Consider the following 15,594-nt stretch of genomic DNA (forward strand, 5'->3'; position numbering starts at 1 on the left):
CTCAAAACATCTCTGAAACTCCAGTCAAAGAAAGCATCAGGTGAATGATTATGCCATCACAGAGCCCTTTTATAAATCAAACACTGACAAGATGGTCTGTTCTAAGTTGAGTTTTTGGATGTTGAACATGTGTACATAAGTGGCTGTAGAATTTTTAAATTATTTCCAGGTATAATATTTCCTTTGTACATAATTTTATACTATTCAAATGAAAAATCAAAATGTGTAAGTTATTATTATCACTATTCAAGCCTACTATATTTAAAACAGTAAAATCTCACCTGCAAAACATTTTCCTCAGCACCATTAAAGAGAAATATGATCGCATGATGCAAGGCTTCTGAAGATGTTGACAAGGTGTGAAGGACTTCCAGCATCACTGAACAGCTAACTGCATCATCACTGGCACCTTTAAATAAAAACAATAAAAACTTGCTCCTCAAATTTTAAGATCTTTACAGTATGACCACCAGGGCTAGAAATGGGGTTTTCTCTTTTTTTTGTTTTTTTTTGGTACATGCCCCTAGCGGGATTCTCTGGTCCGCAGGCCAATGCTCCAACTGCTGAGCCAAATAGGCCAGGGCGGGGGTTTTCTTATCAAGGGACCATCGCGTAGCTTACAAGACCAGAGGCACAGCTCGGTCTGTCACCATCAGGTGACAATCGTATCTACCAGCAGTAAACCCTATGAGAACAGGGATCTTAATCTGGTTTGCTTATTGACTTACTCTCAATATCTAGAACTACACCTAGCCCAGAGTAGTCACTTACCAAATATATTTGCTGAATAATCAACCAGATGGGACCTAAATTAATACTAAAATCTGTCATTCTCTGCCCTGGCAGGTGTTGCTCAGTGGGTTGAAGCATTGTCCCGTACACAAGTTCAATTCCCGGTCAGGGCACATACCCAGGTTGCTTCGGGTTCAAATCACCAGTGGGGCAGCGTGCAGGAGACGGCTGATTAATGTCCACTGGTACACAGATTTTTCTCTCTCCCTTCCTCTCCCTTCCTCTCTCTCTAAAATAAATAAAAGCATGTCCTCGGGTGAGGATTAGGAAAAATGAAAATAGTAAAATCTGGCATTCTCCTCAATCCAAACCAATTTGTTGCCTTCTTTATCCTTATTCCACATCCTCTGATATTCTCACTTCTGATATTCACAGCTTCCTAGATCATCTCCCCCTGCCACCCACTCCTTTCCTGCTTGTTTTCCTGCCAAAATTATAAAATCTTCAGATCACTCCACATTTACAGAGGGGTCAGTTTGGATGGTGTAGCATTTTTTTAAGGTTTCTCCAAGGAGCTGTGATAAAAAGTACAAAGAAGACACCAAATCTAATAAGAGAGGAAAAGAGACTAATGACCCAAGTAGTATCCCTGGCCCAGCCCTGATCAAGCAGAGGACTTCATCAAATCACTTAACTTCTTGATTCAGAAACTTTATAATTATATTAAAAAATTTTTTTTCCTTTATTGATTTTAGAGAGAGAGGAAGGAGAGGGAGAGAGAGATAAAAACAAAGATGAGAGAGAACATGGATTGGCCCCCTCCTGAAAGCCCCCCACTGGGGACTGGGCCCACAACTTGGGCATGTGTCCTGACCAGGAATCAAACCAGCGACCTCTTGGTGTATGGGCTGATGCTCAACCACTGAGCCACATCAGCTGGACTATAATTATAATTTTTTAATTTATAAAATTAAAAATGCTTGTTCTAGTGTTGTTAAATTCCACACTCCTTGCTCCTCAATAAGAAACTCCTTACTACCGATTATTACTTGTCTTGACAGTAATTACTGGATTGTATTTTAATCAAAGTGAAACTAAGTAATAACTACCTAACCACCTAGTTATTATCAAGCCAGAAGTATATGTAGCTATCAGTAAAAACTGGCACCTTCCAGGAACCAAATGAAATTAATGGTTTTTAACCGTGAGACTGTGAGTTACTTTAAAATAAAAATCAAGCCTGGCCGGTGTGGCTCAGGGGACTGGGCGTCATCCCATGGACTGAGAGGTCCCAGTTCGATTCCTGGTCAGGGCACATGCCTGGGTTTTGGGTTCAATGTCATTGATGTTGATCTCTCATCGATGTTTCTATCTCTTCCTCTCCTTTTCTCTCTTTCTACGATCAATAAAAACATATCTAAAATAAAATAAAATAAAATAAAATAAAAATCAAACCATAAAATTTTCCTTTATTCAAAGAAAAAGGGAAATTGAAAGAGACATATCTACACAGAGTTGATTAAAAAGTTAAACTGTCCATTTATCTTCCTTTCTGAGAACAGAACTAGAGAGGGTCAAATATCTTTGAGAAAGTGAAGGAAAGTTAGAGAACAGTATCTATAAGGCTGAGTAGTTAACCAACATCTCTTTCTATTTAGAATTAACCCTGAAATTGAAGCCACTCCTAAAATAGCTCAATGTCTCTTCTACCAGCAACCTGGAAACATGCAGCAAACCTAAGAAGATATTTAAGTCCTTTGTGTGGGTAACGTTACTTCTAATGAGTCTAGTCCTGAAGGTCCAGATGTGTTGCTGAGAAGAACTTTTAAAAAATGCCCATGTTTCAATTAGTTCATCCCCTGAAAGGATTTAAGTGATCATCTATTTTACGAGTATGTTTTTTTAACTATTTAGAACAATTTATTATTGACAGAAATGTTCTTGGTATAGGTAACCTCATAAAATTTTCATTTAAAATGAGTTCCAATGACCCACAAAAATGCCATCCTTTCATTATTGGATTCCATATATATATACATACACACACACACGACTTATAACATTTGGCACTCTGTTTCTAAAGTTGTATACAGAGCTTTTTTTTTTCCTTTTTTTTGTGGTATGTGCCCCTAGCAGGAACCGAACCCGGACTCTCTGGTCTGCAGGCTGACGCTCAACCGCTGACCCAAACTGGCCAGGGCCAAAGCTTTCTTATATAATACTCTTTAATAACCATGATGTTCATCTTTCCCTTCTAGAATTTAAGCATCGTTAAGAGTGGGCCCAGGGTGACAATTACTTTATTACTACTTTGAAATAGGCATACCTATGCACACAAAGATATTTCTGACTTAATAAATAGGTATATACTGATTTTTTTAACATGTTAAAAAATAATTAATAGAAACAAGACAATTTCATAATAAACAAGTCATTGGGACATTGTGCCAATATAGAAGTGAGGGAATGATGTCCTTTCCTTCTCATGTTACAAATGGATGTGAATCTCTCCTACCCTGAACAATTCACATTGGTCCTGCTGACCTCTCTACTGACAATCAATAACTCACATTTTTTCACCTTTCTGTACTCCATGGGCTCAAGTCACTGTTTTGTTGAAAACTCAAAGTTCTTTTTTTTCAAATCTAGTTGTTTTATCATGTACTCTTCTTGGAAATAGGTGTATGATTTTTACAAAAGTTTGTTACATTCTAAATGCAACTGACAAGCTTTCTAATTAAAGATATCCTAGGATGAATCATTTTATCAAGCAAATAAATGTTATTTTATATTTTGTGTAACTCTAGATTATCATATGGGGCCTGCTATAAATTCAAGCAATCCAGAAATGTTAATATTAAATAACAATTAATACCAAAAAAAAAAAAAAAAGGAGGCATTTTTCATGCCAGGCACTATTCTCTAACCAATGCCAATATGAAAGTACTATTATCTCCATTTTACAGATCAGAAACTGGGGGAAGAAAAGGTTAAGTAGATTGCCAAGGGGAGCATTCTTTCCTTCCTTTCCAATGTAGCTGAGAGAACTGACTGGCCAAGAAACCCAGCAACTGGTCCCACCTCTGTCTCTGATCAGTGATCATCAGCTAAGTTCATTCCTGTGTTAAATGAAGAAGCTGAACCAGATGCCATCTCAGGTCTTGTCTACCTCTAACATGCTATGATTACATTGTAAAATGACACAATTTTCTATTCCTCCCTATTTCCAATCTCTTTCATAATTACTAAAAACATTTTTCTGACGAATCCAAGTTTTTAAAATGAAAGTTCAGTTTAGGGAATTTCCATTCATTCAAAATATTTATTGTGTCCAGAACTGTCCTAAACATCAAGTGTTCTATTTTTTTATTTTTATTCTTCACCTGAGGATTTTTTTCTATTTATTTTCAGATAGAGTGGAAGGGAGGGAGAGAGAAACATCAATGTGAGAGGGACACATCAACTGATTGCTTCCTGCATGACCCCAACCAGGACTGGGGATGAACCGCAACCAAGGTACATGCCCTTGACCAGAATCAAACCTGTGACTCAGTGGTCCACAGGACGAAGCTCTAACCATTGGGATACCGGCCAGGGCAAGCATTCTATTTTGATAAAGTATTTTCAGAAAAAGATTTATTGATTAATAGTATGGCATCCCCAGTGGGCCAACATTTCACTTCACAAATCGACAGAAACTGCTAGAAAAGATGTCCTCCAAACCCTGTGCCTGTAAAGGCAAGGACTGCTCTTTTATCCCATATCCCCAAAGTCTAGTACAATACCTAGCTGAGTAAACACTTGAAGAGTCAGAACCTAACTCCAGGACTCAGGGATACATATTGGTAACACTATAAAGCTGCTTCAGTCTACCAGCAACATTCCATGTCCTGTCACTGGGCTGCTGGCACTAATGTTTAAAAAATAAGTAAAGCATTTGAGAATAGTGAGCTGTTAGATCTTAAACTAAATGATACTGTTCTAATTATCCTGCCAGTCTTCACTAAAAAGGTTTGTCCAAGAAAATGATGCCGCACAATTGCCCAAGCAGCTTGGCATTAATAAACTTTCTGGGCTGTGATGACTTCAAGATGACTAAAAAAGAGGTACATACCTGGTGAGTTTGCCACTGAGTCAAAATGACAGTTAGCCAGAACAGCATGCTGGGCTCCATCTCTGGGTTCCAGCTTTACCACAACATTGGTGATGTTATCATAGTAGCTTGTAAAACCTCCCAAAAAGTCAATGCTAAAGGAACCTGTGGGCCGTTGTACATCTACTGAAATCTTGTGAAGGCTGTTGCTTTGAACTTCAATCAGTTTAATCTGTTCCAAAAGGTAATGCACAGTCAGAATTTCATTTTCTGGACTTCCTGTAGTCCTGGGGCCAATGGATGTTATGTGTTCAAGATAATCCCTGAAAGCCACCAAACGAATGATGATTAACACTTAGCACAGAACAACTTTTCTTCTACAATTCCTCTCACCCCCTCTCCCCAAAACAAGTTCTTTGACTTTTCACATGAAAAGGCTGCCTTTGGGGGGTGGGGGGACACTTGAAGTATATGACTGTCTAACCACTATGCTGTACATCTGAAACTAATACAAAATAATATTGGATGTAGACTATAGTAGAAAAATAAATTTTAAATTAAAAAATAAAAAATCATTTTTTTAATCCTCACCCAAGGATATTTTTCCATTTGTCTTCAGATAGAGTGGGAAGGAGGGAGAGAGAAAGAAACATAGACGTGAGAGGGACACATCAACTGGTTGTCTTCTGCAAGACCCTGACCAGGGCCAGGGACAAACCACAACCTAGGTACATGCCCTTGACCAGAATCGAACTCATGACTCGTTGGTCCGAGAGCCAACGCTCTAACCATTGAGCGAACTGGCCAGGGCAATAAAATCATTTTTAAAAAGGTTGCCTTTTTATTATTTCAGAAAAATTCCATCATTTCATTTTGTTTCCCATGAATTCATCCCTTTAGAGTTTTCTCTACCCACCCTACTCCCTAATTCTCTCAATCCTCATACAAAGACTAGAGATTCTATTCAAAATGTATAAATGCTAAAAACTAGACAGCACAGAATGCAACTTCACTGTGCCATTCTGGAGGGCTACTGATTCTGGATTACTGACACCAACCAGCAAAGACAAGTCAAGAGGTTAAATAAACAAACAAACAAACAAAACTTTTTTATTGTAAGGAATTGACTCAGTCCTCCTAAGGTGCACACAAGGCCTAATAACTTCAATTCAGATCAAAAACAACTCTACTCCTAAAATAAACAAAAAAATGTTTTGTCTTTTTACTGCATTCCAAGTGGGGGAAAAGAAGGGTGGGGGAGGTGTTTTCCGGAAAGTCCTTAATAAAATAAGCTTCCAGCACATTGTATTCAAAAGAAAAAGTTTTTAAAATCACAGTGGCTGCTGAAAACTCTGCTTATCCTTTTAAGCTTTGAAACACTTATGTTACAATACCTTTGATTTCATCACCTTTCTAGCACACTATACGGTGTCTTTAATCTTATTTATTATTATTTTTAAATTAAATCTTACACCACCAGGGGCTCAAGGAGAACCTCCGGAAACCTGAGAACTTCTGCAGTTGTAAAATTTCGAAATGCCGTCTTTCAGGCTCAGCCTCCAGAGCTTTCAGATGTGAGGACGGTGACCCTTAGAAAGTCCACTGACTGCATGATCCCATTCCGACACCTCCTCAGGAACCGACTTTACAAAACTGGCTGGGTACACAAATTTCACGATCCTTCATTTCATTTGGAAAGCAGGAGGGTTAGCAAAAAGTGAAAGTTACTCCAGAAGGTGGGGGACGACTAACCAAACCATCTGCAGGTGGGGCAGAGAGGAGGTGGAAAGGCAGGCGCAGTCCCCTTGGCTGCCTCCACCTGCACCACCAGCTTACCAGGAGGCACTGCAAGCGCCGCGTCCTGTAAACTGGGACTCCAGAAGAGGGACGTGCAAGGCCACCGCACCCCACCGCACCCCACCTGGAGTCGGGCGGCGCCGGCGAGCCTGGGCGGTCCCGCAGAGGCATGTGCACTCAGGTGCGGGGCCCCAGCTCTGGCAGGGGACGCAAGGGGACGCGCGGGCAGGGCGGCAGTGGCCAGTACCTGGCTTGGCGCGCGTTGAACTCCCGGTGGTGCCCAGTGTCCCCACGCAGCACAAGCTGCTGTAGCGACAGCTGCACGAGCGTCCGCAGCGCGAGCAGGTAGAGCGCTAGCCCCAGCGCGGCGCGCGCCTCAGAGAGCCCGGTCCCCGCAGCCCCGCTCGCGCCTCCGCTACCCGCCGCGCTCCGCTTCCGCGTCCTCCCGCTGCCGCCGCACGCGTCCACCAGGGCCTCCAGCGCCCGGACCTCCCTCTCTGGTTGCTGCGCGGCTGCTGGGCCATCCCGGCGCTCGCCTCCGATGCGGTGCCGCCTCACGGCCGCCGACTCCGAACCCCGCTCCATGGCCACGAGCCTCAGACGCCAGCCCAACCGCCCAGCCCGCGACAGCCCCGGGAGCAGCCGCGGCCGCCGCAGCGCCTCCTAGTGAGCGGACGGAAACTGCAGAGGGCCAAACTTCTTCTGATTGGCCCGTGCCGCCGCGCGGAGACCCAGTCTCTACCGACAGACCGTCGGTGGGCTGCGCGGCAGGGCGGGCCCGGGCTGGGCGGACCCGGGCTGGTCGCGGTGGGTGTGCCTTCTCCTGCGAGGCATCCCTGCGGGTGTGGGACGGAGATTTCCAAACGGAAAGATACCCATAAACATAGAAACTTGAGAAAAGTAAGAGATCGCTTTTAAAAGAATGCACATGGTGCACAGATGAAGAAGGCAATGACCCAGCTTTCCTAAGGAGCATCAGAACAGGCTCTGGACGCTGCAGGCTCTTAAAATGGAAAATAGGGCTGCGCAAAGAAGGCCCAGACTCATGCTTCCGCATAATAACCTAATCCCAGATCTTAACTGTGTGAGGTAACCAGCACCATCATTGCCTTCATTAACAGTTGAAGAAAACTAACAGCTATTATTTATTGTACACCTGCCATGAGCCAAGCACTGTACTAAATTATTTAACACATTATCTCATTTGAGTCTCATAAGAACCTCGAAAGGGAAATATTTTTTATTCCCATAACAGCAGAGAAACTTACAGGTAACAGCTGAAGAACTTTATTTATTTTTTAATCCTCACCTGAGGACATTTTTCCATTTTTTGTTCAGATAGAGTGGTAGGAAAAGAGAGAGAAACATCGACGTGAAAGGGATACCCGAGTGGCTGCCACCCGCACAACCCAACCAGGGCCGGGGACAAACTGCAACCGAGGTACGTGCCCTTAGCGGAAACCGAACTCAGATCTCTCTGAACCGCAGGCCAACGCTCTAACCGCTGAGACAAACTGGCCAGGGCTGAAGAACTTTAAATCAGTGGACTCTCCAAACAGCATTCTATTCCGCTACTGAATATGGCATTCTGAAAAGCGACATTTAGTCTTCTTCCTGCTCGCTGATGCAGTGAGTCTCTGCTTCAAAGCTCTGTGTCTACAGCATGAACTTGCAGTAGCACCATGACCATTAACCTAGAGACCAACTGGAAAGGTACTACCCTACCTGTCTGCCCTACTACTGCTCAGGTCCTCCTGACACCAGGGTGTTCCTTATTCTCAGCTCTCCAGCTGGCCTCTTTTACAGTCCTTTCTGCTCACCACCTTTCCTTCCCCAACAGGATCTTTGCACATGCTGTTTGAGTTGCGTGGAATGTTTTTCCTCCCCCTCATTGCTTAGTTAACTCCTATTCAGCCTTCATATGTCAGGTTAAGTGGTACTTCCTCAAACAAGAATCTCCTAATCTAGTGAAGCCAGTTTCCCCTATTTGTAGGATCTCACAGCACCATGTGTGCTATGTAAATATTTAATGTTCTCTTCATTAGAGGGTAAGCTGCATGAAGGCAGGAATCATATCTGGTTTTACTCACCATTTTATTCCCTCCTCTGAACACAAAGCATGACATGTAGTATATAGTCAATAAATAGTTCTTTTTTTTTTAGTACGTGCCCCTAGTGGGAACCGAACCCGGGACTCTCTGGTCCGCAGGCCGATGCTCCAACCACTGAGCCAAACTGGCAGGACAATAGTTCTTGATTGAGTGAATAAATGAAAACAATTTTATAGCAGCAGCATAAGTTTAGCTTGATGAGGTCCTCTTTAGTCCGTAAGGTACATAACACCAAAGACAATGTCTACCTTATTTATTCATCACTATGTCCCCAGTGCTTAGCTCTGTGCCTAGCAAATGAATATATATTATCTTTTATAGGAATCTAGCTGTCTCGCTATTCTTTCCACCACAGCATAACAAAAAAATGGGGTCTCTAGTTCCCAGGCAAAGGGCACAAATGTCTCATGGATTTTTTAAGCTTTACTTATGTGATACTGTCACTAGCTGGGCTGTGTGGGTGTCAGAAAACCTAGGGATAAGGTGCACCTACCAGGAGCTGGGTTATTGGTTAAATCATTTGTGCTCTTTTACTGAATGGATAATGTAAGTTAAGATCTCTGACAATATTCCATGAGAGGTAGTATACCGTAGCTGATGAAGTCAGCTTCCTGAGTTCCTGGCTCAGGAACCTTTAATATACATGGCATTATGCAAGTTAGTCTCAGATTTGCAGTGTCCTTATCTGTGATCATGGAGATAACACCTGCCTTAAAGGGCTTCAATGAGGATTAATCAGCTAATACATGTGAAAGATCCTCACACATTTCCAGAAGTTTTTTCCTTATACAATCATTTGCAGGTGGGAGTAAAAGCTCTTTTCCTATCATGATAATCATAAAGCCCGAGGTGGGAGAAGTCAAGATATTATAATTGGGGCCTTGGAAGGCAGTTTTCTCTAGACTTGTATAAACAATGGTGTTCACATTTGAATATTTTTAAGCTACCAGGGGTTGGATATCTACTCTGTGTCAGATATTGATCAAGGTGGGAAAACACAGAGGAACAAATCAATGTTTCTGCCTTCACAGAGCTTACATTCTAGTGGGAAGACAATAAACGTGTGTGTGTGTGTGTGTGTGTGTGTATTTGTGGGTGAATAAAACGTCTATAAAGTGCTATGAAGAAAAACAAGCAAGGAATTAAGAACGACCAAGCTGCTGTTTTAAGCAGGTTTATCAAAGAACTTCTCTCTGAGGAGACGACATTTGAAGTGACCTGAATGAAATGAGGGATGGGGCCATAATAGCCTGAGGTGAGAATGTCCCAGGCAGTGGGAAATGAAATGAGATGTTCAGAAACAACAATGAGCAGGGCATGTGACTAAGGCAGACTGAGCAAGGGGGCAGTGACAGAGGCAAGGTCAGAGAGGTAGGCAGGAGCCAGTGCAAGGAGGGCCTCCTGGGTCACAGCAAGGACTCTGGGGCTGTTTTATTATTTTTTATTTTTATTTTTATTTCTTGGTCTTTAGAGAGAGAGGAAGGGAGAGGGAGAAAAAGATAGAAACATCAATGAGAGAGAACATCTATTGGCCGCCTCCGGCATGCCCCCCACTGGGGATTTGGCCCACAACATGGGCATGTGACTTGACCGGGAATCAAACCAGAGACCTCTTGGTACACGGGTCAATGCTCAACCACTGAGCCACACTGGCTGGGCTCTGGAGCTGTTTGAAACAATAAAAGCTCATGCTCCAACTTAAGTTTTATGACATCCCTCAGAGTCTTGGTATCAGGCAAAGCAGCACAATGACCACACCTAGATCATAGAGGCTAATAAAATACTTTGCTAATCTCTGGCCTTTGAAGTGTTTGAGGCCATCGAGCTGTAGTTTTATTTGTAAGGAAGTACACCACAGTGAATTGAAATACATACTCTAGTTTCCACATTTCAAATTACTTACGAGGACAGAACGAGATGTGAAAGGCTTAGGCTGCCCCATCTGATGAGCGATGGATCACTAGCTTTGACTCGATTCATCTGGCTTGGCAGACAATTATATTTTTCTTGTGTGTCCCTTTAGGACAAAGTGAGAGCTAGACCTACCTACAGTCACAGAGATGTCCCAAATCCCTTCTGTTTTGCCATCACTCCAATATTCCCTAGTAACTTGGTTAAGGTGAGTAAAAGGGAATGTGAGCTGTCAGGATTCTGGTAAATTGCCAGTCTCTGTCTTCCACAGAGGTTACCCTATGGCCTATGTGCGTCTTTCCTCAGAAAAGGGACTACTATGGCACTTGAAAGTTCTCTGGGACTGAGGCTGGCAGGATGCCTTTTACCTGATGTTACAGTGACATGAAAATCAAGATGTTGCATCAAGAGGTAACAAGACAATCCAAACCAGTTGCTAAAGACAGAAGCAGATGTCCAGAACTGATGAGCAGGGTGAGTTGAAAATTGAGAAATCAAGAACAAAGATTCCAAAGGCAAAAGAAATCTTGGGTAAATATTGCAGACAGGTACTGTTGCCTAAAGCTAGGTTTTACGTGCTTATGGAAGTGGTATGAGGGTCGTATAGCTTGTTTAAAGGGCCAGAAATGAAGGCTCATGTTTGGGGATGAACATTAGGTTTGTTTTTTTTGTTTGTTCGTTTTTTTAAATCCTCACCCAGGACATTTTTGCATTTATCTTCAGATAGAGTGGGAAGGAGAGAGGGCGGAAGAGAGAGAGAGAAACATTGATGTGAGAGAGACACATCGACTGGTTGCCATCCACACAACCCCAACGGGGGCCAGGGACAAACTGCAACCGAGGCACGTGCCCTTAGCAAAAACTGAACCTGGGTCTCTCTGGTCCGCAGGCCAACACTCTAACTGCTGAGCCAAACTGGCCAGGGCTGTTTTTTGGTTTTTGTTTTGGGTTTTTTGTTTGTTTGTATAGATCTCTTCAGGCTGAAGCTGAGGCTTCCTAACTACAGTGCTCTGCAATGAGACCTTCTGGACCTAGTGACAATGGTCAGATACAGGGAGCACCTCCTAAGAGCCAGGCAGCCTGGAAAGGGCAGTGCTGGCAGACAGGGGCATTCTAACAGGCACTTAGGCCAGATCTGTAAATCCCCTTTTTCCACAGAGCTTTTCTACTCCCAGGAGTCTAGGGAGAGCAGGATGGCACCCACTGTTACCTCCCTTTCAGTCACAGGTTGGTACCACCTGTTCCCTAGTTTCCTGTAGCTGGTAGCCACAGAGGAGTTAGAAAACCAGCCCAGCTGCATTGCTAGCTGAAACATGTCAGATCACCGTTTTCCATGGCCAATCAGAAAGGATAATCTCTGATTTTTGAAATAACTTATATCTAGCTAAAAAGGCCTTTTGGAAAAAAATAGGGTGGAGAAAATTAGCTCTTTGGTGGAAAGAAAATCAAATTGGAACCTCACATCCTATTTACACACCAATAATAATAATAATCAAGTAGAATTCAGAATTAAACAATTTTTTTAACTGATAAGAAATAAGGTAGCCCAGCCGGTGTGGCTCAGTGGATTAAGCATAGTCCTATGGACTGAGAGGTCCCGGTTCAACTCCGGGTCAGGGTACATGCCTAGGTTTTGGGCTCAACCCCCAGTGGGGGGCGTGCAGGAGGCAGCTGATTGATGTTTCTCTCTCACATGGATGTTTCTATCTCTCTCTCCCTTCCTCTCTCTCTAAAAAATCAATTAAAAAAAACACATTAAGGAATAAGGTAAATATAATTAAATAATTAAGACTCAAAATCAATAAGGACTCTAATTTAAAAAAGAAGTGGAAGAAATCATAAAGGGAAAAATCACATGCTGACTACACAAAATTGAAAACTTCCATATGTCAAAACAATCACCAAAAAAAAAAGTCAAATGACAAACTTGGAACATTATTTTCAACAAATTTTAAAAACAAGTGAATAATATGCTTTATAGTCTCTCTCTGTCTCTACATATAGATTTAATATATAGTGATATATTATTTTATATAATTTATTATAATGTAATATTTAATTTAATATATATTAAAAATCAGTAAGAAAAATACCAATGCTTCAACAGAAAAATATGCAAACTTTTTACCTTTTGTATTAAAGGAACATGTGAAAATGTGGACCACTTTGAACTCATCACATTGAAAAAGTTTTTTGTTTTGTTTTAAGTTGTAGTATGCTCTGCTGACACAATTTTAATTAATAGGCACTTTTATATGATGCAGGTGGTTAGGTATTAAAAGGACCTATCTGGAAAGCATTTTGACAAGAGAATTCACATTTTTTGATATAGTATTTTCACATATAGAAATCTACTGAAGATGTGATAAGAAAAAAAAGAGAAAAGTACAAAAGAATGCTCATCTCGCCCTGGACGGTTTGGCTCAGGGGTAGAGTGTGGGCCCTCAGACCAATGAGTCACAGGTTTGATTCCAGTCAAGGGCATGTATCTCGGTTGCAGTTCATCCCTGGCCCTGGTCAGTCATGCAGGAGGCAACAAGCCCATGTGTCCCTCTCACATCAATGGTTCTCTCTCTCTCCCTTTCTCTCCCTCTCGCTCCCTCCCACTCTATCTGAAGATAAATAGAAAAATATCCTCAGGTGAGGATTAAAAAAAAAAAAAAGAATGCTCATCTATAAAAAGCAAATATGTGGAAACTGCATCAGCATATAAAAATAAAGAAAAGGTCAAATAAATTATAGTACATCCAGAGTATGGAACATCATGTAGTAATAAATACAACATTACCAAAGTCTACTCAATAATGTGGGGAAATGTTCATGTTATAAATATTAATAAAAAGAAAAATTAAAGATATAAAATCGAATGAGCAATATACTGTATGAATAGTAAATACAGGGAAGGAAGTACACTGAGGCAATGCCAGTGGTTCTCTACGGGTGATTTTTTTCCCTTCCTTATTCATTTCTCTATTTTCTACCTTTTCTACCAGAGCTCAGTGTTCCCTTTAAGAGTCTCAGGCATGGGATCAGGTTCCTCAGCCCTGTGCCCAGGAAGACACTTAAAATCTACTGCATTTTGATCTTTAGGAAGGCAGTTTATAAACTGATTCCAACATGGATGTGATCCAACAAGGGAACACAATGTCAAAAATCTCATCCCTGGCCTGTGCCTGTCAAGCACATTTCTGGACTAAAAAGTTCAGGCTAAAGATTCAGCAATTAATCAATTGCTGAAGAAATAAACATTTTTGGAGATAATTTTCACAATTATTCTTAAATTCAGCCTGTGATGCAGAAGAATTGATACTTTTAAATGGCTTTCAATTTTGAATTTTATTCTCCCTCCTTCATAGCACAGTCCTTGGATTAGAGGGGGAAAAACCCCAGGAAGCCAAAAGTCTCTAGGGATTTATTTGAGGCTCACATTCCTAGGGCTTTGCATTTCTCTCTGAGCTGCAGGACAGGTGAGTGAGGACAGAGAGGGTGACTCAGCAGTTTAGGGGCTGGGGGAGGCTGACTCCAAGCTGAAGCTGGGTTGTTTTAGTCTACTAAAAAATTGGTGACCGTGTGCACTGCCAGGGCTTGGCACATTTAGAAGTACATTTCCAGAGACCCCATCTCTGCCCAAGCCCCACTCTGAGTATCTATCTCCTCCTGCAGCCCCTGGAACTCCTCTTGCAGGCTTTGTGCCTGGACAAGTTTCACTTGGCCTGTGAGCCAGTGACCTTCATCTGGTCCTTACTGGCTGAAAATAGCATCTGCAACTGCTGCTGTTCCAAGATGCTCAAAGGAGAATAGGGACAACAATGGATCTTAGATGAAAATGACAAATATCTCCCAGCGTTCCGTCTGAGGACCAGGTAGCACGAGAATCACCTGGGTACATACTAAAATCATCTTTCTGTTTTCTACTCACCCACTGCATCTGACTCTGGAGGTAGAGCCTTGGAGTCTGTGATTCCTACATAGGCCCAAGTGGTCAACCATGGTTTAGTTGAGAGGCTTCAGTCTCTGGCCCACATGTCTAAGACGGGACACAGACTGACTATGAGTTAGAGCCTGGGTCAGATCACCCTCCTTCACTTTTATGAAGATCAAGACAGCATCACTACCTTCTCCCTTCCTGCCATGCCCACCTCCCACCCCCCGACAATGGCCAGAATTGTGTACCACCTTGCTGCAGCACATCAGAAAACAGGGATGACAGAGGTGGAACAGTGCAGGGTTTAAGAGCCTGGGCTCTGCACTCAAACCACTCCAGTAAGTGCTGCTCTACCACCAAACTGCTGTGTGACCTTCAGTGAATTACTTACCTTGTCATGCCTCAGTTTCCCCAACTGAAAAGTAGGGCTAATAGGGTTGTCTTCAGGCCCTTGAAAGCTCAGACCAAGAGGTCTGGTTATAATAGTTCAAGATGTACCAGCTGTTGCTTCTATTCTGTAGTTTGGACCTTATCTACATGACATTTGGAAGGTGAAGAAATGACATTTCTGAGTCTCTGACTCAGTTTCCAAGTCCTCTAGTCACTCCTCTGCAGGTGGCTATGTAGGTGAAAGCAAATTAGAGAATTCTTGACCAAACTCCTCTATAGCAAGTGTGGAAAGCAATTTGCTACATAAGCCTGAGGGAAACATGACTTCTGTCTTTACTTAAAGGGCAACTATTTAGCTGTTAAGTGTTTGATACTGCTCTGCTCTCCCCACCCCTTGAAATGCATGCTTTCATACCCCTCCATGTGCATAACTCTTTATTCCTACCTTCTTGATGCAAAGGCTTGTAAAAGACCTGTTTTCTTCTCTCAAGTTACCCATGTTACATAAGCAATTAATGAGCAAGAAACCCGAAATACCAAAAACAGGTACTCTCCTTTTAAAAACAATAAAAGCTTAGCCTAGCCAGTGTGGCTCAGTGGTTAAGCATCACTCCATGCACCAAGAGGTCCCTGGT

General features: G+C 42.3%; 1 protein-coding gene across 1 annotated transcript in view; it reads right to left on the minus strand.

Moving 5' to 3' along the window:
* ERMP1 (endoplasmic reticulum metallopeptidase 1) overlaps positions 1-7,207 on the minus strand; it is a 48,402-nt gene extending 41,195 nt beyond the window's left edge. The window contains exons 1-3 of the mRNA XM_036260355.1: positions 6,870-7,207; positions 4,847-5,148; positions 282-409 (exon numbers count right to left, since the gene is read on the minus strand). Of these exons, the coding sequence (XP_036116248.1) occupies positions 282-409; positions 4,847-5,148; positions 6,870-7,207 (768 nt within the window). The remainder of the gene's footprint in view (positions 1-281; positions 410-4,846; positions 5,149-6,869) is intronic.
* Positions 7,208-15,594: the final 8,387 nt, after the last annotated feature.

Source organism: Molossus molossus, unplaced genomic scaffold (assembly GCF_014108415.1).
Source record: "Molossus molossus isolate mMolMol1 unplaced genomic scaffold, mMolMol1.p scaffold_m16_p_14, whole genome shotgun sequence".
Taxonomy (NCBI): Eukaryota; Metazoa; Chordata; class Mammalia; order Chiroptera; family Molossidae; genus Molossus; species Molossus molossus.